Here is a 24855-nt window from a genome sequence, read left to right as displayed (position 1 = left end):
GTTATTTTCCTGACTGTCAATATTTCCTTTTTCACTGTTAGAAATAGCATCTTTACTTTTTCTTTCCTTAATTCTTTAAAGATGAACAAGCTACTATAGTTCTAGAATCCTGGCATTGCTAGAAATCTGAACTCCACAAAACAAAAAGTGCTATGTACCTACTAATTTTACATAGGGTAGAACAGAGTACTTGCTTCAATTGATACTGATGATTTTAATTCATTGTTAATCTGTATCTTGTAATTAAATAAGTTAATAAGTATAAAGTGTTATTATTTTGTACATTGGTGTTACTATTATTGTTACTATTATTAGGATCATTAATCTGAAAGATAGTCAAATTCCTATTTTTAGAATGGCTAAAGCACAAAAAAATAAGCAAAACTATAAATTTTGTAAACATGGCAATTATCTATAATAATAAAAGTATAATATGCTAATTTGACCAGATGTTCTTCCAGATGACCTTCCAGACAAAGCTGGGGCTGCGAGGCCGAGGCAAGCCGCTGCGGCTGCAATAGATTGGCAGGCTGTGGTGGATGGGCAGGGCCTCCCTCTGCAAGGGAAGCCTGGGTCCTGGGTGCCAGAGGGAAGCCCGGGTCCCGCGTACCAGAGGGAAGCCAGTGCCGGCAGCCAGGGGAAGGAAGGCCGACTCTTAAATGAATTTTGTACATCAGGCCTCTAGTTTTTTATAATAAGATAAACAGTCCTAGCTGGTGTGGCTCAGTGGATGGAGCATCAGCCTGCGGACTGAAGGGTCCCAGGTTCGATTCCAATCAAGGGCACATGCCTGGGCTGCGGGCTCAGGAGGCAGCTGGTCAATGATTCTCTCTCATTACTGATGTTTCTATCTCTCTCTCCCTCTCCCTCTCCCTTGCTCTCTGAATCAATAAAATATATATATATATTTTTTAAAAAGATAAACAAATAAGCATTTATTGACCTAGTATTCAGGAAGTTCTCTCTTTGGTTACATAAAATCAGGGAAAGGAGAGGTTCTGCTTCCAGATTTTATATCAAAATAAGAATACTACTCCTAGAGGAGAAACTGCTTTCTTCAGTAATTCTTTCTTGACCACTCCTTCTTCCCCAACTTTTCCACATGATCCCACACTGATCCCACTGACTGCACAGGGTTGCAACAGTCTGTGGATTTCTTTGTATCTTCCTACTAGACTGCATGCTTCCTTAGGGCAAAGACTTATCCTCAGCTCTACAGCTAACCCATTTTAAATGGTATAAAAATATTGGTTGAATAAATTAAGTGAAATTATTCTTTTAATATATCTTATAGCTTTATTTCTTTTTATCAGCAGAAAGATTGTGATTCTTTAAATTGTAATTGTCACAGATATGTTTTTTAACAAAATAATTATGTTTTTAGTATTTAAAATCATATATGAGCATAGTGTCATCTTTTATGTAAACTAGGAAACCTTACTGGGCACAGAGCAAACTGCTTAGAATAACAAATATGACCCCATAAAATTGATTTCTTTCAAATTCTCATAGATTGAGTAAAAGCGGAATGTAATAGCTTGCAATTATTAAATTTGTTTGTTTACATATTACTGTATCTGGCTCTCTAACTAAAATGTAAATTTCACTTTTTGTCTGTCTTGCTCACTAGTTTATACCTGGCATATAAGAGATTCTGAATATACTGTATTTCATCAATTCTAAGATATATATTTTTTTATTATTCAACTCTCAAAAATCAGTATATATGTTACATTTGATGGCATCTTGGCATTCTATCATAGTTTAAAAATAGAAGTGTTCTTAGTAGTAAACAAAATAATGGTATGTATTATGATCAAAGGCATTTTAGACTTTATGAAATAAGATATATTATTTAAATGGAAAAATGATGACGTTATATAACTATCTAAAAACAGTTAGAAGGTAAGTAAGAGAACAAAAGTAAACCAGATGAAAATAAGCTACTATTGCTAGTTTAAGGTTGCCAGTTAAAATACAGGTCATCCGGTTAAATTAGAATTTCAGATAAACATCAAATAATTTTTTAATATAATTATGTTCCATAGAATATATGGGATATACTTATACTAAAACTAGTGGCCTGGTGCATGGAATTTTTGCACATTAAAAGGGAATTAATTAGAGGAAATATTTTAATACTGCTATTTGCCCTTTCTCTGTAATAGAAGTATCAGAGATTAAAGAAAATTAGTAAAATGTATATGAAAATCTTCCTCCTGTCAGAGTCTGGGGCGTGCCACAGGAACCAGTGGCAAGTCTCCACCCACCCACGTGTGCCTTGAAATCGCGTGAGACCCAGACCCGGGCAGCCCCACCCCCATTGGACTAGATCCAGACCCGACTGGCCCCACCTCCATCAAGCCCCCCCGAGTGGGGGGCGTGGCCTCAGGTCGCCTGGCCTGATGCCGGGCCAGGGGGCGTGCCTTGAGGTCCCCTGGCCCGGGCCAGGGGGTGTGGCCTGAGGTCCCACATCAAGCCCTGCCAGGCAGGGGGCGCAGCTTCAGGTTCCTGGGCCCGGCATCGGGGCGGGGTGCACGGCCTGAGGTCCCCTGACCCAGGCCGGGGTGGGGGGTGTGCCTTGAGGTAGTCCGTGAAGCCCTGTGGGCGGGGGACTCGGCCTGAGGTCCCCCATCAAGCCCTGCCAGGCAGGTGGCACAGCCTGAGGTCCCCCAGCCTGGCGCTGGGGCGGGGGACACAGCCTGAGATGCTCCTTCAAGCTCTGCATGGTGAGGGGCATAGACTGAGGTCCCCAGTCAAGCTCCGCTCGGTGGGGGGTGCAGCCTGAGGTCCCCCAGCCTGGCACCGGGGCAGGGGGCACGGGTTGAGGTTCCCCGTCAAGCCCCACCAGGCGGGGGGCACAGCGTCAGGTCCGCTGCGCCAGCCCAGTGCCACGCAGCCTCAGGTCCCTGCTGACTGATTGTTAAGGGGGAGCTCGGCCTCTGCTGTGGGTGCAGCCATCTTGTGTTATGGGATACTCGCCTCTGCTATAGGCGCAGCCATCTTGTGTTACGGAATCCCTGACTCCACTGTGGGCGCAGTAATCTTGTTACTGGGTGATGGTCAATTTGCATAGTCCTTCTTTATTAGACAGTATTATTAACTGCTTACCTGAAATTCTATTTTAACTAGTGTCCTGTATTATTAATTACTAATTCTGGCAATACTACACTGGTTAAAGATAAAAAGTAGTTTTTCATTTTATAAATGCATTACATAAGGTACCTATCTTCATACAGAAAGGAAACGGTCAAGTATTAACAAACTAGTGGCCCAGATTCGTGCACATTGAAAGGAAATTAATTAGAAGAAATATTTTAATACTAGAGGCCTGGTGCACAAAATTCGTGCATGGCAAGGGTGTGTGTCCCTCATCCCACCCTGCACCCTATCCAATATGGGACTCCTTGAGGGATGTCCGACTGCCTGTTTAGGTCCGATCCCACCAAAACAGGCAGACGGACATCCCTCTCACAATCTAGGACTGCTGGCTCCCAACTGCTCGCCTACCTGCCTGCCTGATTGCTCCTAACCACTTCTGATTGCCAGCCTGAACACCCCCTAACCACTCCCCTGCCAGCCTGATCAATGCCTAACCACTCCCCTGCCGGCCTGATTGCCTCTACCTGTGCTCCCCTGCCAGCCTGGTTGCCCCCAACAGCCCTCCCCTGCTGGCCTGGTAACAGCCCTCCCTTGCCAGCCTGGTCGCCCCCAATTGCCCTCCTCTGCAGGCCTGGGTTTCCCCCAACTTTCCTCCCCTACTGCCTTGGTCCCACCCAACTGCCCTCCCCTACTGCCTTGGTCTCCCCCAACTGCCCACCTCTGCAGGCCTGATCCCCCCCAATTGCCCTCCCCTAAAGGCCTGGTTCCCCCAACTGCCCTCCCCTACAGGCTTGGTCCCCCCCAACTGCCCTCCCCTGCCGGCCTGGTTGCCCCCAACTGCCCTCCTCTGCAGTTCTGGTCCCCCCCCAACTGCCCTCCTCTGCTGGCCTGATCGCCCACAACTGCTCTCCCCTGCAGGCCTGGTCCCCCCCAAATGCACTCCCCTGCAGGCCTGGTACCCCCCCGCAACTGCACGCCCCTGCCGGCCTAGTTGCCCCCAACTGCCCTCCCCTGCAGGCCTGGTCCCCCCCAACTGCCCTCCTCTGCTGGCCTGATCGCCCACAACTGCCCTCCCCTGCTGGCCATCTTGTGGCGGCCATGTTGTATCTACATGGGGACAGCCATCTTTGAACACATGGGGGCGGCCATCTTGTGTGTTGGAGTGACGGTCAATTTGCATATTACTCTTTTATTAGATAGGATAGCTATTCACCCTTTCTCTATAATAGAAGTGTCAACCAAATCATGATCAATAATGACAGATCGAAACACACACGTGCAATTGGCACCAGCAAGAGCTTTATATATATCGCGCATGCACGAGTCAACTTAGCCTTTTATAGATATAGAATAAATTTGCTTAATTACTGTAGACCTGCTTTCTGATTTAGCTAAACTTTTTCAAGCCCAGTGAAGCACCCCAACTTCTCTTTCAGGTAATTGTCAGCAACACAGCAGTAAATATCAACATAAAGCAGATTATTATTGTAGATTACACAGGGAGAACAAAGGGTAAAATATTTAACCACAGCAGTATTTGACTATATTCTATGCAGTGAGAAAACCTGAAGACATTTTCAAGGTCCACCATTTCTTACTTCTTTTCCGTCGGGTCAAGTTTCTAAACATTCTAAATCTCTGTTTTCCGGCTAATGAAAAGAAAATAGGATTCCTAAGAGTCTCCTATCTAGAGGAGGAACCAGGATGGCGGCAAAGGTAAACAACTAAACTGCCGCCTCGCACAACAATTTCAAAACTACAACTAAAAGACAAAACGTCTATCACCCAGAACCACGGGAAAGCTGGCTGAGTGGAAGATTTACAATTAAGAAGGAAAGAGAAAGGAGCACAAATGCTGAAAAGCTGAGGTACGGAGGTGTGCGAATTGGGCTGGTGGCGGGCGACTGGGCACGCGGCTTTTTTTCAACCCGAAGGGAGACAAGCTCCCGATCACTCTGAAATCCAGTTTCTGGGGACACGCGGGGGACCCAGACGCCTACGGGGAGAAGCTGGACTCTCGGCCATCAGGTTGGAAAGTGAGAGTGACTTTTTTGCAGAGGTGCGCCCAGCAATCATTGTTTACTGCGCTGGAGCGCAGGACGTGGGGACTTGGAAACGTGGAAAGGCAGAGACTGCTGACGGCAGCCATTGCCGTTTGCCACGCCCTAGCCTAGTGATGCCCTGAGAGCCCGCCCCACACATTCTACAAACCTGCCCAGGCTCCACACAGTGGCTTTTGCATATAAATGGCCTGTTCTGTGGAAGCTTAACCAAATAAACTGCAACTCCAGTCAGACTGCTCCAAAACCACCAAAGTCCAAGCAAATAGGAGAAAACTGTAGTTCTTGCTGTAGCTCCTGCTGGGTGGCCTCAGACAGTAGCTGACCTGCACCCCACTGGAGATCCAGACAGTAGTGTATCTAGTGGTCTGTGTGAGACGACACTAGATTTCAACCACTCTCATAAGGGACACATTCAAAAGGCAGAATCAGTGAGCACCAAAGCCCTACTGGAACAAATCCTGCCCCATAAATGTGTCTCCAGCACAGCAATCCTTCCGTTATATACACAGCGGGTCCTCACAGCCAACTGGCCTGGAGGTCAATTCCTCCCAGTAACACCAACAACAATCAAGACTTAACTACAACAAGGCTGTACACACAGTCCACAAAGGGGTGCACCAAGAGTGTCCACCTCAGGTAACTGGGAGGCTGACCCATTGAACCAATAGCACACCTGGTACACAAAGCTACCCTACCAACTCAAGGAAGCAGCGAAAATGAGGAGGCAAGGAAACAAATCACAAACGAAAGAAATGGAGGAGAACAAACAAATGGACATAGAGTTCAAAACCACAGTTATAAGGTTTTTCAAGAATTTCATGGAAAAGGCCGATAAATTTAATGAGACCCTTGAGGATATGAAAAAGGACCAACTAGAAATTAACCATACACTGACTGAAATAAAAAATATTATACAGAGACCCAACAGCAGACTAGAGGAATGCAAGAATAAAGTCAAAGATTTGGAATACAAAGAGGCAAAGGACACTCCTCCAGAGAAGCAAGAAGAGAAGAGAATTCAGAAAGTTGAAGATAGTGTAAGAAGCCTCTGGGACAACTTCAAGCATACCAACATCAGAATTATGGGGGTCCCAGAAGAAGAGAGAGAGCAAGACGCTGAAAACCTATTTGAAGAAATAATGACCGAAAACTTCCCCCACCTGGTGAAAGAAATAGACTTACAAGTCCAGGAAGCGCACAGAACCTCAAACAAAAGGAATCCAAAGAGGACCACACCAAGACACATCATAATTAAAATGCCAAGGGCAAAAGACAAAGAGAGAATCTTACAAGCAGCAAGAGAAAAATAGTTAGTTACCTACAAGGGAGCACCCATATGATTATCAGCTGATTTCTCAACAGAAACTATGCAGGCCAGACGTGAGTGGCAAGAAATATTCAAAGTGATGAATAGCAAGAACCTACAACCAAGACTACTCTACCCAGCAAAGTTATCATTCAGAATTGAAGGGCAGATAAAGAGCTTCACAGATAAGAAAAAGCTAAAGGAGTTCATCACCACCAAACCAGTATTATATGAAATGCTGAAAGGTATTCTTTAAAAAGAGGAAAAAGAAGAAAAAAGTAAAGATAAAAATTATGAACAACAAATACATATCTATCAACAAGTGAATCTAAAAGTCAAGTGAATTAAAAATCTGAGGAACAGAATAAACTGGTGAACATAATGGAATCAGGGGCATAGAATCAGAGTGGATTGATAATTCTCAGGGGGAAAGGGGTGTCTGTATGGGGGTACGGGAAGAGACTGGACAAAAATCATACACCTATCGATAAGGACAGCGGGGGGGGAGGCAAGGTTAGAAGGGGGGGAACCGGGTGGAGGGGAGATATGGGGGGGAAAAAGGAGAAACAATTGTAATAATCTGAACAATAAAGATTTATTAAATTAAAAAAAAAAAGAGTCTCCTATCTATCTACCCCAGGACTTCTGTGAGGATCAAATGAGATGAGGCACTGGAAAACGCTTCACAGACATTTGGTTAGAGTGTGAAATATTTGCACCTGGCTATAAAGCAAGTGGTGTTCTTGGGCTGAAGAAACTGCAAGGAGGCTAGTTGTCACTAGGGAGAGGAAGCCGGGCGTTGCTATGAGACGTCATTACCCAGCGCACCATAACGACCGTTTCTGGGCTGGGCTGTGGGCCGCATTTTGTGCCATGGGGTCTTGGCAGCATTGGCTGCTATTTGGTGGGCTGTTGCTCCAGGGTGGTGGCAGGGCCCGTGTCCCACTGGGGGGAAACCAAGTTTTGCTTTGTGGGTGCCAGGTCCGCAGAGCCGTTTCTCATGACAGCTCCTGCACTGAGCATCTTCCCCCTGGTGGTCAGTGTGCATCATAGCGACTGGTCAGATGGTCAGACACTTAGCATATTAGCCTTTTAAATATATAGATATTACATGTTATGGAATAAATTTTTGTAATTAGAGAAAAAAGGATTCTACACCTGTTTCAATATTATCTTAGCAATTTAAAAATCCTCATCAAAGTCCAGAATATCCTTGAAATTTACAATCTGATCTATATTCTTACCTCAGCATAAGCTTTGGCCCATGTACTTGCCAGATGATGTAAATCTACTTCACCTGATTTCACAGCTTCCAGCGATGCTTCAGCCTCTCTATCATAATCTCTGAGGGATTCTCCTTCTATAAACCGGATCAGAGCTTCTTTTAAGTCTATAACAGGGTCAAGAAATGCTATCATCAGCAAAATCCAGACAAAAACAGAAAACATTTTACCTAAGCATTCCAATGTCAAATTTATTTTATCAAGTACAATCTATATAATAAAGAGGTGATATGCTAATTGGTCCTAATGGTGTCACAGTCACGACCAGGCTGCGTGTGCACAGGAGCTGGTGGGCGGGGATGGGGGCGGGGACTTGAACCACTGGGACATGAGGCTGCTGCAGGTGGCAGCCCCCACCCCAGGCAGAAGCGCGCGCAGGCCCTTGGTGCCTCCCGGCCTGGAGTGGGGCGTCAGGATGGGGGCGGGCCTCGGCAGAGAGCTCTCAGCAATCCTGCGTCAGGGTGCAGAGGGAGAGCACATAGGCAGTTAGGGGGTTTAGGCCAGGAGGGGAGAGCAGATAGGCAGTTACCGGGATTAGGCCAACAGGGGACAGCAGTTAGGCAGTTAGGGGAATCAGGCTAAGAGGGGAGAGCAGTTAGGGCCATCAGGCCGGCAGGTGAGTGCTTAGGAGCCAGTGATTCTGGATTGTGAGAGGGATCCCAGATTGGAGAGGGTGCACGTCAGGCTGAGGGGAACCCCCCACTCCATGCACAAATTTTGTGCACCGGGCCTCTAGTGTCTAAATAAAATAAAATAAGCTTAGGGGATCATTTATCTACTTCACAACCATTTTTCTTTTTTAAAAAAATATTTATTGTTGAAAGTATTACATATGTCCTCTTTTTTCCTCTATCGATCCCCTCCAACCCTCCCCCCTCAGGCCCTCACCACCCTACTGCTGGTGTCCCTGGGTTATGCATATATACATATAAGGTCTTTGCACAACCATTTTTCTTTACTATTACAGGTTACTGCATGGACAATGGTCAAAATTCTTGACTTATGTATAGCCTTGATACTAGTTTGAAATGGTAATTTCTTAAGCTTATTGTTTCAGTTTGAAACTGAGTTGGTAAAATCACATACAGGAAAACTTCTACAGATTTCAAGGGTTTGAAGGTTACTGTGTTTATTTTATTTTTATTTTAAAAAAAAATATATTTTATTGATTTTTTACAGAGAGGAAGAGAGAGGGATAGAGAGTTAGAAACATCGATGAGAGAGAAACATCGATCAGCTGCCTCTTGCACACCCCCTACTGGGGATGTGCCCGCAACCAAGGTACATGCCCCTGACCGGAATCGAACCTGGGACCCTTGAGTCCGCAGGCTGACGCTCTATCCACTGAGCCAACCCGGTTTTAGCAAGGTTACTGTATTTAAATGAAAAAGTTTCCTATATATGTATTGTTACATTCTTTGAATTTGAAGAAATTGAATAATTAGTGTATTAATACTGATGTAATTCAGATGCTATATAAATCCAATTTTAGAGACAATACTTAAAAACTAATATAATGGAAAGAGCACTGGGATAGAAGTCAGTATTCTTGTGTTCTGGTGTGGGCTCTGTCCACCACGTTACTTTAAACCAGTGGCATGCATTAGAATCCCCTGGAGGGCTTACTGAAGTAGCTTGCTGCATGCTACCCAGAGTTTCTGATTCAGCAAGAATGGGGTGGGGCTCAAGAATGTGCAATTCTAACAAGTTTCCAGGTGATGCTACTGCTCCTGATCAGGAAACAACTTTTGAGAGCCACTGCCTTAGGCAAATATTTTAACCTTTTTATTTGCAGATTTCCTTTACCTGTACAATGAAAGTTTCTAGGTTCTCTAACTCTAACTTTCTATGATCCAACACATTCTCAATTAAATTTTTTTCTTCATCTGTGAGGTAGGACATAGGCTTTTTAAATGGTTTAATATAAATGACTTTATGGAATTAATTTAGGTAAGCAAAAATTATTCAACGATTTATAGTCCTTCTCTTCCATGACATTTCAGGAACTGATAACCAGATCATTAAAGGGGCAATGCATTTAGCAATATAATTTTATAATATAATAACTGACAGCTGAAATGCCTTATGAATCCATCCAACTAAGTTAAGAGGTTAAAAGTTCTATTCCAGACTTTGTAACTAGTTTTTCATTGTATGATTTAATTTTTATACTAACCTGCCTTATCAACAACTACAAGAGTTATAGGAAAAATCACTAAATAAAACAAAGGTCTGGGGAATCTTTTTATTCTTAAAAGCAGTTAAACACTTTATATTTTATGGCTCTTTCCAATGCTTCTTAGTTTTATGCTTTCTAATATGAAACTTTTAATGTCAGAGACTCTAGATAAGCAATAAAGTAGTATTAAAAAATCAGTCCTCACCTTTTTCTATAAAGCATGGCAAGCTGTGCAGTAGCATCAGGCGTCCATGTAAGTAACTGGCATCCTCTTGAACAGGAAATTGGAGGGGCACCCTCAGTTCTAAGCACTGACTTCCTATTTTGAATTTATACACAAATTCCCTCTCTTGGTTGCAGAATCTTTCTCTGTTTTTCTTCATCTTCTTTGGCAGGATATCTATAGAACTAACAAAAAAGCACATTATAAGTCCATAAAAACATGATATACCACATTATTGTTCTACGACTTCCAAGAAAATATTCCACTACTCAGAGATTTTGTGTGACTCGAAGCCAATTATTCTAGTTTTTCCTTTTATCCTTGTGGTGAAAATAAAGTGCATCTTTTAAAAATGAGGACAGTTTCTTTTAAGCTTTATTTAAGGAAAATTATGCCCATAGAGAACTTTGCATTTCTAGGCAGGATTCTCAAGAACAAAACAAGAACAGGGAGAAAAGAGCAGAGAGGAGTCTGAGGAAGAGATGCATAGATGGGATAACAGAAGGATAATAGCATTTATGAAACAGTTGGTGAATACAAAATCAAAGAAACAGCACAGCTGGCTTGGTTCAGTGGTGGAGCATCGACCTATGAACCAGGAGGTCACAGTTAGATTCCTGGTCAAGGCACATGCCCAGGTTGCGGGCCCCATCGTCAGTGTGGGGCTTGCAGGAGGCAACCAATCAATGATTCTCTCTCATCATAGATGTTTTTATATCTCCCTCTCCCTTCCTCTCCGAAATCAATAAAAATATATTTTTAAAAAATCAAAGAAACAGATCAGGGACAAAGAAGTGATCTTGGAATTCTTAGATGTTGTATGAGATCAGATTGGGGGTAGAGGGAAGGGAGATGGGTGTTGGAAAGATTTTCATGTGGGAAGAAGATACACAGAAAATATAAAATATCCCACAAGGCAAACCGGATGCTGTTCAAAAAGAAGAAAATCTAGTAACACAGAGTAAGAATCAACATCCTGTAAAGGTTTGTCAGCCTCCTTCCTAGACTTATAGTCTCTAGGCTTTTCCGCATCAAATCAGTTCTTACACTACTCTGGGACAAAACAGAATACGACACAAATCACAGTACTCTTTCCAAGTAGATACCTTGTTATTTACCTGCTTAAAACACTTGTATAACATTCTATTGGCCCAAGTGCATGAAATTCGTGCCTGGGGGAGAGGGGGTGTCAACCCAGTTTACAATGCCTCTGCTTACATCTCCAGGCTTTTTCCTCACCAGCACCTGCACCTGCACCCCTCTTCCCAAAGACACAAATTTGCTGAATGCTTTACCTTTACCTAGAACACTCGTTTTGCTCTTCTTTCCTTGGCTAAATATTTTTGGTAAATAATAACCACTAGCTTTAATTTCAATCGGTTCAACATTTAGACTTGTTCCCTCTCCCCACTTTTTTTTTTTTTTTAATAACGTCGGGGAGAAATAAGAAAAGGATTCCCGTGCAAAAAATGGGATGGACGGGGAGGACAGGATCGAACTCATTCCATCAACAGCGGAGATTCTGCGGGCAGACTGCGGGGCCTCGCAGCTCCAGCCGACCGAGGAGGTATAGTAGCTCTATTAGGGGGGGTTCATTCTGAATGGGGCATCCCTGCTCTTACCTCTGGACTCAGCTCCCCAAGTTCCGAAGTCCGAAGGGTCCGCACTCGGGGACCTGTCAAGAAGCCGCGGCACAGGGAACATCAGCTGACCTACTGACTGCAAATCCGCCAGCAAATCCGCTTCAGCCGATTCGCCCGCCGCCTCTTCCTTACCTGGCACCCCGTAGAAAATTCCCCGGTCTAAGTGCCCCCTTGTTCCACCATGTACCAATGTAGTCATTCAAAAACTGTGAGAAGGTGTTATTTCTACTGCTATGGTGTATTTCAGAGTCCGCGGAAAAGCCACCTTCGTGGCGAAAGCGTAGCGGCGAAGTACAAACTCGGCTCCGGTGGACCGGAAGCGGAAGGGCTCCGGCTGGAGAAGGGAGGGAGCACTGGGCTCTGGACGCGTGCGCTTGCGCAAGGATGGCCGGGGATCATTGGAGGACTGGTGGCGGGGGGCGGAGAGCTCGCGTCCGGATTTGGGCGGGAATTGAAACCGCCTGTGCTGCCGACAAGAACTTGATAGCTGCAAATATCCAGCCTGGAAGGGAGCCATGGTGCGGCCTGTGAGGTGAGGAGAGTTCAGGACGTCCAGCGGGGATGGGGAGAAAGAGCAGGAAGGTGCTGTAGACCCGAGGGCCCAGTAGAACGGAGGTAGCGACGGTGGGTGGGATTGACAGTTACTGGAAAACTCCCATCCTCCTCTGAGCTCCCCTCCCGCCCCCCCAATTCCTCAGAGTACCCTCTCAGTTTCTGTCTCCTTGCCTCCCTTCGTAGCCGCCGCCCTTTCTTGTACCCACCCCATTCAAATAAGACCTTGTTGTGGTAGCATTGGATCAGCGCTTTGCATCTCACCGAGCTCCTACTTGTGTGTTATTTCATTTGTTCATCACTATAGTTCTTTGGTAACCCTGTTTTACCGATTTGAACTGGGCGTAAAAGCCAATTAACCCAAGTCACAAAGCAGGATTACCCTCACACCTCTGCCACCTGGCTCCAGATCCTCTGTGCTTTCCCTTCTAGTATTTGAAACTACTCCTCTACTTAACAGTTGAGAGCTAGGGTCAGCCATTCATTAAGTAAAGTTATGGAATATGTTTACTTCTATGCATGACTGTACTAGGTGCAGGAGGTTACATTCTAGTCAAGGGGTGAGGTTAGGGGGCCAAACATAAACATGGAAATGTGAGAAAGAGTGAGGAGGAAAGCCTTGATTTCAATAGGGTAATTAGGCTGTGCCTCTCTGAGGAGATATTACAAGAACTGAGGAAGGACTACAAGGAGGTTGTAGCCAATGAAAATCTGGGGCAAACCAGGGAACAGAGCCAAGGCCCTGAGCTTGACCGTGTGTGAGGGACAGAAAGAAGGCCACTAAAGTGGTAGCATTAGCAAGCACTGGGGGAGAATTGTAGGGGATTAGGTCAGAGAAATAGGTAGGGACCAGAGCAGGTAGGCCTTGTAGGCTTTAGAAAGGAGTTTGGATTTTATTTTAAGTGCAATGGGAAGTCAGTAGTTTTAAATAGGGGAGAGGAATCTCATTTTGGCTCCATAATATAGTTGACTGGTGGAGAATGAATGGGAGACCAGGTAACCAGAAGGGGAGCAGGAAAACCAGTTAGGAAGCTATTATAGCATTGAATACTGGTTTGGATTAGGGTGTTATTATCTGTGGACATGGAATGGGACAGATAAATTTGGGATGTATTTTGGAGGTACTGTTGCCAAAACTTGCTGAGGAAGTTGATGTGGAGGTAAGGGAAAAAGAATCATGGATGATTTTACAATATTTTTGGTCTGAACTACTGAATATCTTTGTACTAGTGAGGTGGGGAAGACTAAGAAAAGGAACAGGGTCAGGAAGTGTGGGGCTCAGGAGTTCTGTTTTGGCCTGGCCAGTGTGGCTCAGTGGTTGAGCATTGACCTATGAACCAGGAGGTCACAGTTCAATTCCCAGTTGGCATTTATGCCCGGGTTGTGAGTTGGATCCCTAGTGTGTGCAGGAGACATCCAATTAATGATTCTCTCTCATTATTGATGTTTCTATCTCTCCCCCTTCCTCTCTGAAATCAATAGAAATATATATTTTTTAGAAAGAGTACTGTTTTCAGCATGTTAAGTTTAACATACAAGTAGCAAAGATTTGTGGACTCCACATCCCTGAGACGTTCTCAGGAGGTCTATGAGGTTAAAATTATTTTCATAATAATACTAAGCCATTACTTGCTGTTTTTATTTTATCTTTTTAAATATATTTTATTGATTTTTTACAGAGAGGAAGGGAGAGGGATAGAGCGTTAGAAACATCGATGAGAGAGAAACATTGATCAGTTGCCTCCTGCACACTCCCCACTGGGTATGTGCCCACAACCAAGGTACATGTCCTTGACCAGAATTGAACCTGGGACCCTTCAGTCCGCAGGCCACCGCTCCATCCACTGAGCTAACCCGGTCAGGGCACTTGCTATTTTTAATTGCTCTGTCATTTGCACTGCAATGGTGGTCAAAGGGCTAGTGCCTTAGCACAAATCAAGGCAATGGCACCAAACTGTGGGAGTAGTCATTGTATTCCTTACTGCTACACATTCAGAGTAAAAAATAAATAAAAAATAGAAAATGCCAGTTTCACTAAGAGTGTGTTTGATGAATCAGTAAGAATTATATTATTACTAGGGGCCTGGTGCACGTATTTGTGCAACGGTGGGGTTCCTCGGCGTGGCCTGCGGGGATCAGGCCACAGCAGGTGGCTGGGGAGGATCCTGAGCCCGGGCCTGGTGCCACGCCACTCTTGCTTATCCCGGCCCAGCTGCGCCTGCCGCTAGCTTGTGCCCAGTTAGTCCCTATTGGGAGAGGCTCACACCACCGCAGTGGCACTCACCAGTGTAGCAGTGCTTCCACTGTGGGAGCCCACTGATCACCCCGGGGCAGCTCCTGTGTTGAACGTCTGCCCCCTGGTGGTCAGTGCACATCATAGCAACTGGTCGAATGGTCAACCAGTCGCTTAGGCTTTTATATATATAGGTAGTTCAACCGTTGAGCATACTTTTTAAAAATATTTTTTTATTGATTTCAGAGAGGAAGGGAGAGGGAGAAAGATAGAAACATCAATGATGAGAGAAAATCATTGATTGGCTGCCTCCTGCACACCCCACACAGGGGATCGAGCCCACAGCCTGGGCATGTGCCCTGTCAGGGAATCTAACTGCAACCTCCTGGTTCATACGTCTAAGCCCAACCACTGAGCCATACCAGTAAGGCTGAGCATACTTTTTTTAAGTGTTGATTTTATTTTACTATTATTCAATCTCAGAATTTCTATATTTAGCTCTCAAATTCTTTAATTCCAAAGAGTAGGAGAGTAACAAGAATACTCTTCATTTTAATATTCTGTATAAGGAAATTAGAAGCACGCACAGAACACTTCTACAATTGTCTTAAGGAAAACCGTTTGTAAGATTGAGTTGTGAGATGAACTAGTCTCTTTTTCAAAGAAAACTGTTTTTACTTAAAAGAGCAACTGACATACTAGGTCATTCACACTTGGGAATTTGGCAGAAGACCATTTCATTTAGTGCCTAGAGGAAGGAAATTATTTTTTTCACATTTGTGTAAATGAAAAATTTCTGTGTTGGTTATAGGAATAAGAAGCCAGTCAATTATTCACAGTTTGAGAACTCCGAAAGCGATGGTATGTAGAGATTCTTATTTTGTTTAAAGTTTTTGGAAATTTATTTCCTCAGAAATGTATAAATGTATATATATGTGTGTATATACTAGTATATGTATATTACCCAATTGCATATGAGGTAGGTCTGGAAATGTAATTTTCTAAGCATTTGGGATAATTATGCTGATAATACATTGATGAGAATTAGGTATGAGAGGGCTAGGTAAAGTAGTTCCTTAGGTCAAAACTACTACAAGTCCCTGTTTCTCAAAGTGAGGTTTGACTCCTCACTTTGGAGGATAGATTGGTGTGTTTTTTGTTGGTGTTTTTTTTTGAGACACTGTTTTTTTTTTAGACACAAATGTGTTACAGAATATGATGGGAAATTCCCATTAATTGTATAATAAAACAAGACCTTGAAGAAAGGTTAGGCTTAAGCTATGCCCTATTTACTTATCTCTCCTGTTAAGGGAATTTTAGTCAAAACACAGACACAGACCACAGTGAACAGTGTGGTGATAAGCAGAGGGGAAGAGAGGTGGGGGCTAGGTAGAAGTGGGTAAGGTGGGGGGAAATGGGGATGGGAAGAGACTGCTTGGGGCGATGGGCTCATGATGCAGTGTGCAGATTATGTTTTATTGAGCTGTACATTTAAAACCTGTATGATTTTGCGAACCAGTGTCATCCCAATAAATTTAATTAATAAAAAGTGTTTGATAAATATGGGGTTAGACTACATTATACTTTGAAGCAGGTTTTATACTTCTCAGACCATAAGAGATTTTTGTGAATCAAATACTTAGTAACTCTGAGGTTTGAAGGAATCTTTATTTTGGGATTTTTTTTTTTTTTTTGTCTTGGGCATAACCTTAACTGGGTCTAAGACTTAGGAGAAAATAATATAGAATACTGGAGCCCCGGTGCACAAAATTCATGCACGGGTAGGGTCCTTAGGCCTGGCAGGCGATCAGGGCTGATTGGGGCCTTTCAGCTGCTGGCCGGGGCCTCTCTTCCCCAGCTGCCTGCTGGGGCCTCCCTTCCCCAGCTGCTGGCTGCTGACCAGGGCCTTCCTTTGTTCCGCACCGCCCTCTGGTGGTCAGTGCACATCATAGTGAGGGATCAGTCTCCCGGTCAAACTCCCGAGGGGATTCTTTGTATATTAGCCTTTTATATGTATACTAGAGGCCCAGTGCATGAAATTCGTGCATGGGCAGGGGGTGTCCCTCAGCCTGGTCTTCACCCTCTCCAATCTGGGACCCCTCGGTGGATTCCTGCGGGATCGGGCCTAAACTAGCAGTTGGACATTCTTCTCACAATCCAGGACTGCTGACTCCTAACCACTCGCCTGCCTGCCTGATTGACACCTAACTGCTCCCTTGCTGGTCTGATTGCCTCCAACTGCCCTCCCCTGCTGGCCTGATCACCCCTAAGGCTTTTATTAGTGTAGATAATATACACATTCAAATGTAAAGATGTATCAGGCCAGCAGGGAAGGCCTATCATGCAAGAGTAGGCCTTTCTTCCCCCGGCTGCCAACACCGGCTTCCCTCTGGCACCCAGGAGGGGCTCCCCTTGCAGCCCTGGCTTCGTCCGGAAGGATGTCTGGTCTAATGAGCATATTACTCTTTTATTATTATAGATATACTGAAGGCCCAATGCACGAAGATTCGTGCAAGAATGGGCTTTCCTTAGCCTGGCTGCCAACACCGCCTTTGCTCTGTCCCAGAGCTGCTTTTCCGCCTTCCCACGCTGCCCAGAGGCCCGGAGAGGCTGGGGAAGTGCGGAACGCCCCCAGCCACTCGGCACCTGCGTATGCAAATTAACCCACCATATTTGTTGGGTTAATTTGCATACTCACTCCTGATTGGCTGATGGGTGTCACTAGGTACTGTCGATTTGCTTCTTAATCTTTTATTAGTGTAGATAAAATCTCAGGGCATTTGCTTGAAATTTCTTGAAGCAAACAATAGAAGTCAATTGCAAAGCTCTGAGAATCCCAGAATGTCCCAACTTTGATGGCATTACATTGCTAGGTTGAAGTCCTTGATCTGCCCAAACTGTAGTTTCCATTCTGCATTAGCTGTACTCCTTCCTCACCTTTGCTTGCAGCTTGCAGATAATTGTCAAGGTCTCCTAGAAAGTGCCTAGACTGGAGCGGCATCCACTTTCCTTTGAAGATGCACACATACCATTTTGTCTCATTTCCAGCTCCTTCTTCCACCAGCTAGTATTTTGGGGATGGTCGTCCACTACCACACGCCCAGCTTTCAGAGCTGAAGAGAAGCTTTCCACCCAGACAATTGTGGATTCAGACCCTGAGTCTACCTCTCTTTATCTGGAAAATAAAGTTTAAAAAAAGCACACATCTATTTTATAACGTTTTAACGATAGGGATAAAGTGTCTAATGTGTGAATGATGCTTAAAGGTGACGGATCCGTACAATAGCAAAGAGCTTATCCTTTTTGGGCAAGTCTGGTTTTCAGGGAGTCAGGCCCTTTAAGGGGGCGTCACCCTAGTTCCCTATGCGAATCGTCCTGCCTGTCCTGGGGTGGGAGGCAGCGGCCCTCTAACCTGGAACTGACGGCCGCGCTCTACCAGCGCCGATGATCTGCATCCTGGAAGGAGTGAGCCTGTGGCGCATGAACGAGTGAGTGAAAGCGGCTTCGCCCACAGGTGGCAGGCGCAGCTGAAGCCTGCCATTCCCTGCCTCTCTCTCCATGGAATTCCTCCAGAGGAGGCAGGCGAGCTGTGTGTGGCCGCGCTTCTCCTCTTTGCACGTCCGTTCCCCAAATAGGGACTCCCCATTCCCCACCACCTGCGCCCCTACGTGGGCTGGGCATTCCATCCGCACACAGCGCCCCACTGCGGCGCCCAGATTGGATGTAGCATCCCCATCCCGCTCCCATTGCTGGGGCGACCCAGGACGCCAAGCCTTCCCACTGGCTCTGCGGCCAGCTCCATGGCTCTGGCCGGTGCCACCATCTTTGTCATGTCAATTTGCATATTCCCTCCTTATTGGCTGTGGGTGCCACCATCTTTATCGCAAAGTGATGGTTAATTTGCATATTACTCTTTTATTAGATAAGATCCTATCTAATAAAGAGGGGATATGCTAATTAACCATCATGCCCTCACAAAGATGGCGCTCCCACAGACAGTAAGGAGGGAATTTGCTAATTGACTGCCATGCCCTCAAAGATGGCGGCACCCACAGCCACAAGATGGTGGCGCCCAGTCCCCTCAGTCCCACCAGGGCGGCAGGTGCGTGGCATGGCCGGGCCCGCCCCCAGGCATGTCTGGCCACTCCGCATGCGTGCCTCCGGAGTCCCCTAGTCCCCTCAGCCCCCCAGCTGCCCAGGGCTGGCCTGAGGTGCAGGCAAGCCACCAATGGCACTGCCCAGCTGGCCAGGACCACCCAAGGCTCAGGTAACCAAGGCTGGCCGAGGCTTGTGCTGCAGGCAGTGGCAGCAGCAGAGGTGTGATGGGGGCGTTGCCTTCCCCTGATTGCCGGGTCGCCTCCCGCCCCTGAGGGCTCCCGGACTATGAGAGGGGGCAGGCTGGGCTGGGGGACTCCCCCTCCAGTGCATGAATTTTCTTGCACCGGGCCTTTAGTATATATATAAAATCCAAGCAACCTGGAATGGCGGAACAACCAGTCGCTATGACTCACACTGCAGTGGCCAACCGGCTCGATGGGGGCCCTGATCAGCCCCCAACCTCTCATGGCCCCTCCCCCCAGCTGGCCCTGCCCCCGATTACTTCCCACCCCAATCGGGGTTGGGGCCGGCCAGCCAACTGCCCGTGGCCCCTCCCCCTGCCCATCCCTGCCCGATAGGCCCCCATCAGACCGGCCAGCTGGACCCCACCCATGCACAAATTCGTGCACTGCGCCTCGTATATAGATAATTTGTAGGTTTTTATCACTCTCATCTATCTCACTCCAAATATTTATAAATTGCTGCTTGTGTTCCAGACATTATAGGGTACGTATGGGGACAAGTCACAAGTATTATATTCCTGCCTGAGGAAGCATAATATATACAGCATCCTATCTAATAAAAGACTAATATGCAAATTGACTGTCACTCCAACACACAAGATGGCTGCCCCCATGTAGTCAAAGATGGCTGCCCCCATGTGGACACAAGATAGCCGCCACAAGATGGCCAGCAGGGCAGGGCAGTTGGGAGGGACCAGGCCTGCAAGGGAGGGCAGTTGGGGGTGATCAAGCCTGCAGGGAGAGCAGTTAGGGGTCGGCAGAGGAGGGAAGTTGGGGGTGACCAGGCCTGCAGGGAAGGGCAGTTGGGGGAAACCCAGGTCTGCACGGGAGAGCCGTTGGGGGGAACCAGGCCTGCAGGGGAGGGCAGTTGGGGGGGACCAGGCCTGCAGGGGAGGGAAGTTGGGGGAGACCAGGCCTGCAGGGGAGGGAAGTTGGGGGGGACCAGAGCAGCAGCGGAGAGCAGTTAGGGGCGATGAGGCTGGCAGGGGAGGGCAGTTAGGGGTGACTGGGTCGGCAGGGGCGGGCAGTTGGGTGGAACCAGGCCTGCAGGGGAGGGAAGTTGGGAGGGACCAGGCCGGCAGGGGAGGGCAGTTAGGGGTGACCAGGCCTGCAGGGGAGGGCAGTTGGGTGACCAGGCCAGCAGGGGAGGGCAGTTAGGGGCAATAGGGCTGGCAGGGGAGCAGTTAGGCATCAATCAGGCTGGCAGGGGAGTGTTAGGGGGTGATCAGGCTGTCAGGCAGAAGCAGTTAGGGGCAATCAGGAAGGCAGGCAGGTGAGCAGTTGGGAGCCAGCAGTCTTAGATTGTGAGAGGGATGTCCGACTACCCGTTTAGGCCCGATCCCGGTAGGACATCCCTTGAGGGGTCCCAGATTAGAGAGGGTGCAGACTGTGCTGAGGAACATACACACCCATGCACGAATTTTGTGCACCGGGCCTCTAGTATATTAATAAATACTAAGGTATATTATTAAGACTACATGTACCCTGAACGTATGCATGCATGTGTCATGTGTAAGTTTAAAAGCTACAGCAGCAGTTTTATGTTGAGTGCAACAGAGATAGACCAGCTTTTTAGTGGATTGGTTTTTGGTAGATTGACATTTTGATAAATAAAGTTCACTAAAACAAAATTAAACATGAGTGAGAATAAAGACAAATAATATGCCAACAATATTTTTTAAATTGCGGAAATTAAATAATTTGCTTAACCTTATAATTTGAACAAACACGATAATGAATTTCAACTGCTAAGAAAATAATTTTATTTATTTCTTACTTAGAAAAAGCGATTTTATATATTCTTTTATTTTTAATTCACACATAGTAGATGATGATGATTTTGTTTCTGCAACTGGACCTTTAAATAAGAAATCCAGAACACCAAACGAGTTAAAACTAGAAAAACCAAAACCCAAATTGAAGAATCTCCAGAAGGAAGACATCCCATTACAAGAGAAAACTCCTAAAAAAAGGTGAGAGGTAAGACATGCAGTAAATATATGACATTAATTTAAAAGAGAAACAGATGAAATAAGCCAGTCAGAGAAAGATAAATGTCACATGATCTTACTCATTTTTGGAATATAATGAACAAAAATAGAATCACAGACATAGAAGCATCAAAGAGACTGTCCAACCTATGAGGGAAGGAGGGGCGGGGGTGAGGAGGTAAGAGAACAACCAAAAGACTTGTATGCGTGCATATGAGCATAACCAATGGACCCAGACAGTAGGGGGGTGAGGGCATGTGCTGGAGGGTGGGAGCGGCCTGGAAGAGGTCAATGGGGGAAAAAGGAGACTCATGTAATACTTTAAGTACCATAATAAAGAATTTAAATTAAAAAGAGAGAGAGAAACAAATTTGAACTCTTGGTTTAAATGAGAGCTTGAACAGAGTCATAGGTATGATTTTGTTTAGTGCCTGTAGGAGAACAGGGTTGTACTGTTACTCGCTTTCTGACTTAAAAAAGAAATTCATAGCCCTGGCTCGGTGACTCATTTTGGTTGAAATGTCATCCAATACACCAAAAGGTTGCAGGTTCAATTCCCAATTCCCCATCAGGGCACATACCTAGCTCGTGGGTTTCATCCCTGGTCAGGGCACATAAGGGAGGCAACCAGTTGATGTTTCCCATTTACATCAATGTTTCTCTCTCTCTCTAAAAATCAATAAAGCATATCCTCAGGTGAGGATTTAAAAAACAAAAAAACTTTTTAAAAAGTAATTCACAAGTATGTAAGCAAATATCCATTTAAATATTAAGATAATCATACTTACAAAGTTTGGTGGTTATAGCTTACTTTTTTTAAAATTTCTTTATTGTTTAAAGTATTACTTATGTGTCCTCATCCATCCATTAACCTCCCCAACGAACCCCCCCACTAATGTCCTCACCCCCCTGGTGTTCATGTCCATTGGTTAGGCTTATATGCATGCATACAAGTCCTTTGGTTGATCTCTCCTCCTTTGGCCCACCCTCCCCTAGCTTCCCTTGAGGTCTGGCAGTCTGACCGATGCTTCTCCGCCTGCACTGCGGAAACCTGACTTCCGTGTGCGCTTGCCCAGAATCAAAGTCAGATGGCACTGCCGCCCTGCATTGGCTCCGGGTTTGGTCGCCCGATTGTGTTGCGGGGAGCAGATTCCAGTCTCTCAAATTCCAGTAGCAGCGCTGAGGTCCACGGCATGCTCTCTCAATCTCAAATTCCCCAAAGGAGAGCTGCGTCCTGCGCGGGCTCTCAAGTTCAAATTCCCCATAGGGGCATTGTAGCTTGAGCGAGGGGCGGGTCTATCAGTTATTATGGCGCTACCCGCGAGCCTGTGGGGAGGGGGATAGGCTCTTTGACTCACAGAAATCTGCTGCAGGGAAGTCTGGATTCTTGTTGTCTGTTAGTCTGAAGCTGTGGTCGCAGTTCTCTGTCCCCAGTGGCTGCAGGGTCCTGGTTTGTGTCTGAGGTCAGGATCCTAGTCTCAAGCAGCTATTTCTCAAGATGGCATGATCTCCGTGCCCGCACCGGCTGCCCCAAAGTGTCTGCTTTGTGCGTGGGGCTCCACTGTCTAAGACTGCCCAGTTTGGCAGCCCCTTGGAGGACCTGCAGAATTTAACTGTCCCTAGCTCATACACACACACACCACACACGTCTACACTCTCCTCTATGGGTTCCTCACTCTCTCACACTCTCTCCCTCCCTACCTTCCTGCCGATCGCCATCTTGATTCTTCCTCTGTTTTCGGTTATAGCTTACTTTTATAGGACCTTGTACCTGTCTCTGAAGCCCTCAAGTCTTACAAGACTACTTTGTTTAAAATTATATTTGTAAGGACAGTTTTATAAAATTTAAAAACAGTTTTCAGCAGATAAAAGGTATTTTCTTTTTACATTGTTAAGAATTGTTCAACAGTGAGAAAATCCTACAGTTTCTGTACTATTTCTGGAATTCCATTAGTTAGTACCAAGAGAGAGTGAGGGAAGTCCTGAGGGGCTCAAAACCTGTTGTATGGAGAGTAGAAGGCCAGAAGAGGAATATTAACACATGGAAAATGAGGCATGTGATGGTTTATTGCTACAAGTATGAGAAAAGTTAATTATCAAAGAGAAATGTAGCCCATGTCATTCTCTTTACCTTTTTCTCTCTCTTATTTTTGTTTTGTTTCTATTTTTGAGCTTCTTGGACTACATTTTAAATATAGTGGAAATGTATATGATTTTATATGGGAGATAAAATCATATAATTGATGAGGGACTTGTACCCAGAATATTTAAAGAGCTCTTACAACTCAACAATAAAAAGACTAATAATATAATTTAAAAAGTGGGCAAAAGAATTGAGTAGACATTTTTCAAAAAAAGATACAGAAATGACCAATAAGCACATGAAAAGATGCTCAACATCCTTAGTCATCAGAGAAATGCAAATCAAAATGACAGTGAGATAATACTTCACACCCACTAGAATGGCCATAATAAAAAAGACAGACAATAACAAGTGTTAAGGAGAATGCAGAGAAATTAGAACTCTCGTACATTGTTGCTGAGAATATAAAATGGTACACCTACACTGGAAGAGAGAGTAACAGTTTCTCAAAATGTTAAACACAAAGTTACTACATGACCCAGCCTAGGCATATACCCAAGAGAAATAAAAACCTATGACTACACAAAAACCTGTACGTGAATGTAGCAGCATTATTCAGAATAGCCAAAAAACAGAAGCAATTCAAATGTTTATCAACTGATGAAAAGATAATGTGATATATTCATACAGTGGAATACTATATTTCACAACAACAAAAATGAAGTAGTGATATATACTATTCATGGATGAACCTTGACAACATTATGCTGATGAAAATAAACCAGATACAAAAGGCCACATATTTTATGATTCCATTAACACAAAGTGTGCAGAATAGACAAGTCCATAAGAACAGAAAGTAAATTAGTGTTTGTCAGGTGCTGGGTAGAGGTAAATGGGGAGTAGATACTAATGTATACAGGGTTTCTTTTTTGAGGTGATAAAAAAGTTATGATGGTTTCACAACTGTAAATACACTAAAAACTGCTGAATTGTACACTGTAAAAGGATGAATTTTATGCTATGTGAATTACATCTCAATAAAATTGCTATTTAAAAAAAATTTCTTCAAGATATACTCCAGTATTTCCTCCTTCATGCAATCTTTCCTTATCTGTTTTTTATTTCTTTTCCTCTTGCACATCATAGCACTTTTCGCCATCTTGAAAAGGAAACATAATAATCTGCTTATGTGGAATAATTTATAAATATGTCTTATTTCCTCACCCTCATTAATTGCAGACTCCTTGATGGTACAGCAAACCCTTGATTTTTCAGACCTCGATTTAACAAACTTCAGATTTAACAGACAAAATTTCTGATCTGTGTATGTCATATGTGCAAATGAACACTTTGTTAGTTTTAAAATGCTTTTAACCAAGATTTGCTCATAATTAAAATAACAGGTTAATTTTTATTATTAATTCACTGTTATTTTTAACAAATTTTAGTGAATAGGCCATATGTTAGACAAAACTGTAGCAATTTCACGGACATAAATAAATACTACATATGTACATCTTTAGTCTATATATTTAAATCTAAGAGTCACCACTTGTAAACAGTGTTCAGGGAATGATTAGCCCGTGATCACATGGTATTTCTCGAGGAGATTGGCTCTATTGTCCCAGGGTGTGACTTTCTGCAGTAGTTTTAATGTGTGCAGGCTGATGTTCCCATATGTGCTGAGCCACACCCCAGCCGTGTACATTTGTTTACTCGCAGTGACTGGTGAGTGCACACATTTACTAGACCTATCCAGTATAAATTTAAACTTACAGTAAACATACAAAATACTTTTCTGTGAAATTAAACTTTTCATACATACTTAATTTTAATTACACAAACACATCTACC

At 44.7% G+C, this 24855-nt stretch overlaps 2 protein-coding genes across 8 annotated transcripts in view; one reads left to right on the top strand and one right to left on the bottom strand.

The window, feature by feature from the left end:
• Window positions 1-12101, bottom strand: part of FERRY3 (FERRY endosomal RAB5 effector complex subunit 3) — a 66551-nt gene extending 54450 nt beyond the window's left edge. The window contains exons 1-4 of one of the 3 annotated variants that reach the window (XM_079775931.1): window positions 11932-12101; window positions 11779-11831; window positions 10139-10341; window positions 7716-7861 (exon numbers count right to left, since the gene is read on the bottom strand). In XM_079775931.1, the coding sequence (XP_079632057.1) occupies window positions 7716-7861; window positions 10139-10316 (324 nt within the window). In that variant the 5' untranslated portion in view covers window positions 10317-10341; window positions 11779-11831; window positions 11932-12101. Of the gene's footprint in view, window positions 1-7715; window positions 7862-10138; window positions 10342-11778 lie in introns of those variants that run through there. The other 2 variants (XM_079775932.1, XM_079775933.1) reach the window with 2 other exon arrangements.
• A 125-nt stretch (window positions 12102-12226) lies between these two features.
• RAD51AP1 (RAD51 associated protein 1) overlaps window positions 12227-24855 on the top strand; it is a 33600-nt gene continuing 20971 nt past the window's right edge. For 4 of the 5 annotated variants that reach the window (XM_079774246.1, XM_079774244.1, XM_079774243.1 and 1 more), the window contains exons 1-3: window positions 12227-12331; window positions 15396-15445; window positions 20750-20897. In XM_079774246.1, the coding sequence (XP_079630372.1) occupies window positions 12315-12331; window positions 15396-15445; window positions 20750-20897 (215 nt within the window). In that variant the 5' untranslated portion in view covers window positions 12227-12314. The remainder of the gene's footprint in view (window positions 12332-15395; window positions 15446-20749; window positions 20898-24855) is intronic. The other variant, XM_079774245.1, reaches the window with a different exon arrangement.

Source organism: Cnephaeus nilssonii (genome assembly GCF_951640355.1).
Source record: "Cnephaeus nilssonii genome assembly, chromosome: 6".
Lineage (NCBI taxonomy): Eukaryota > Metazoa > Chordata > Mammalia > Chiroptera > Vespertilionidae > Cnephaeus > Cnephaeus nilssonii.
The sequence above is the reverse complement of the archived record's forward strand: the minus strand, read 5'-3'. Positions and strand labels throughout refer to the sequence as shown.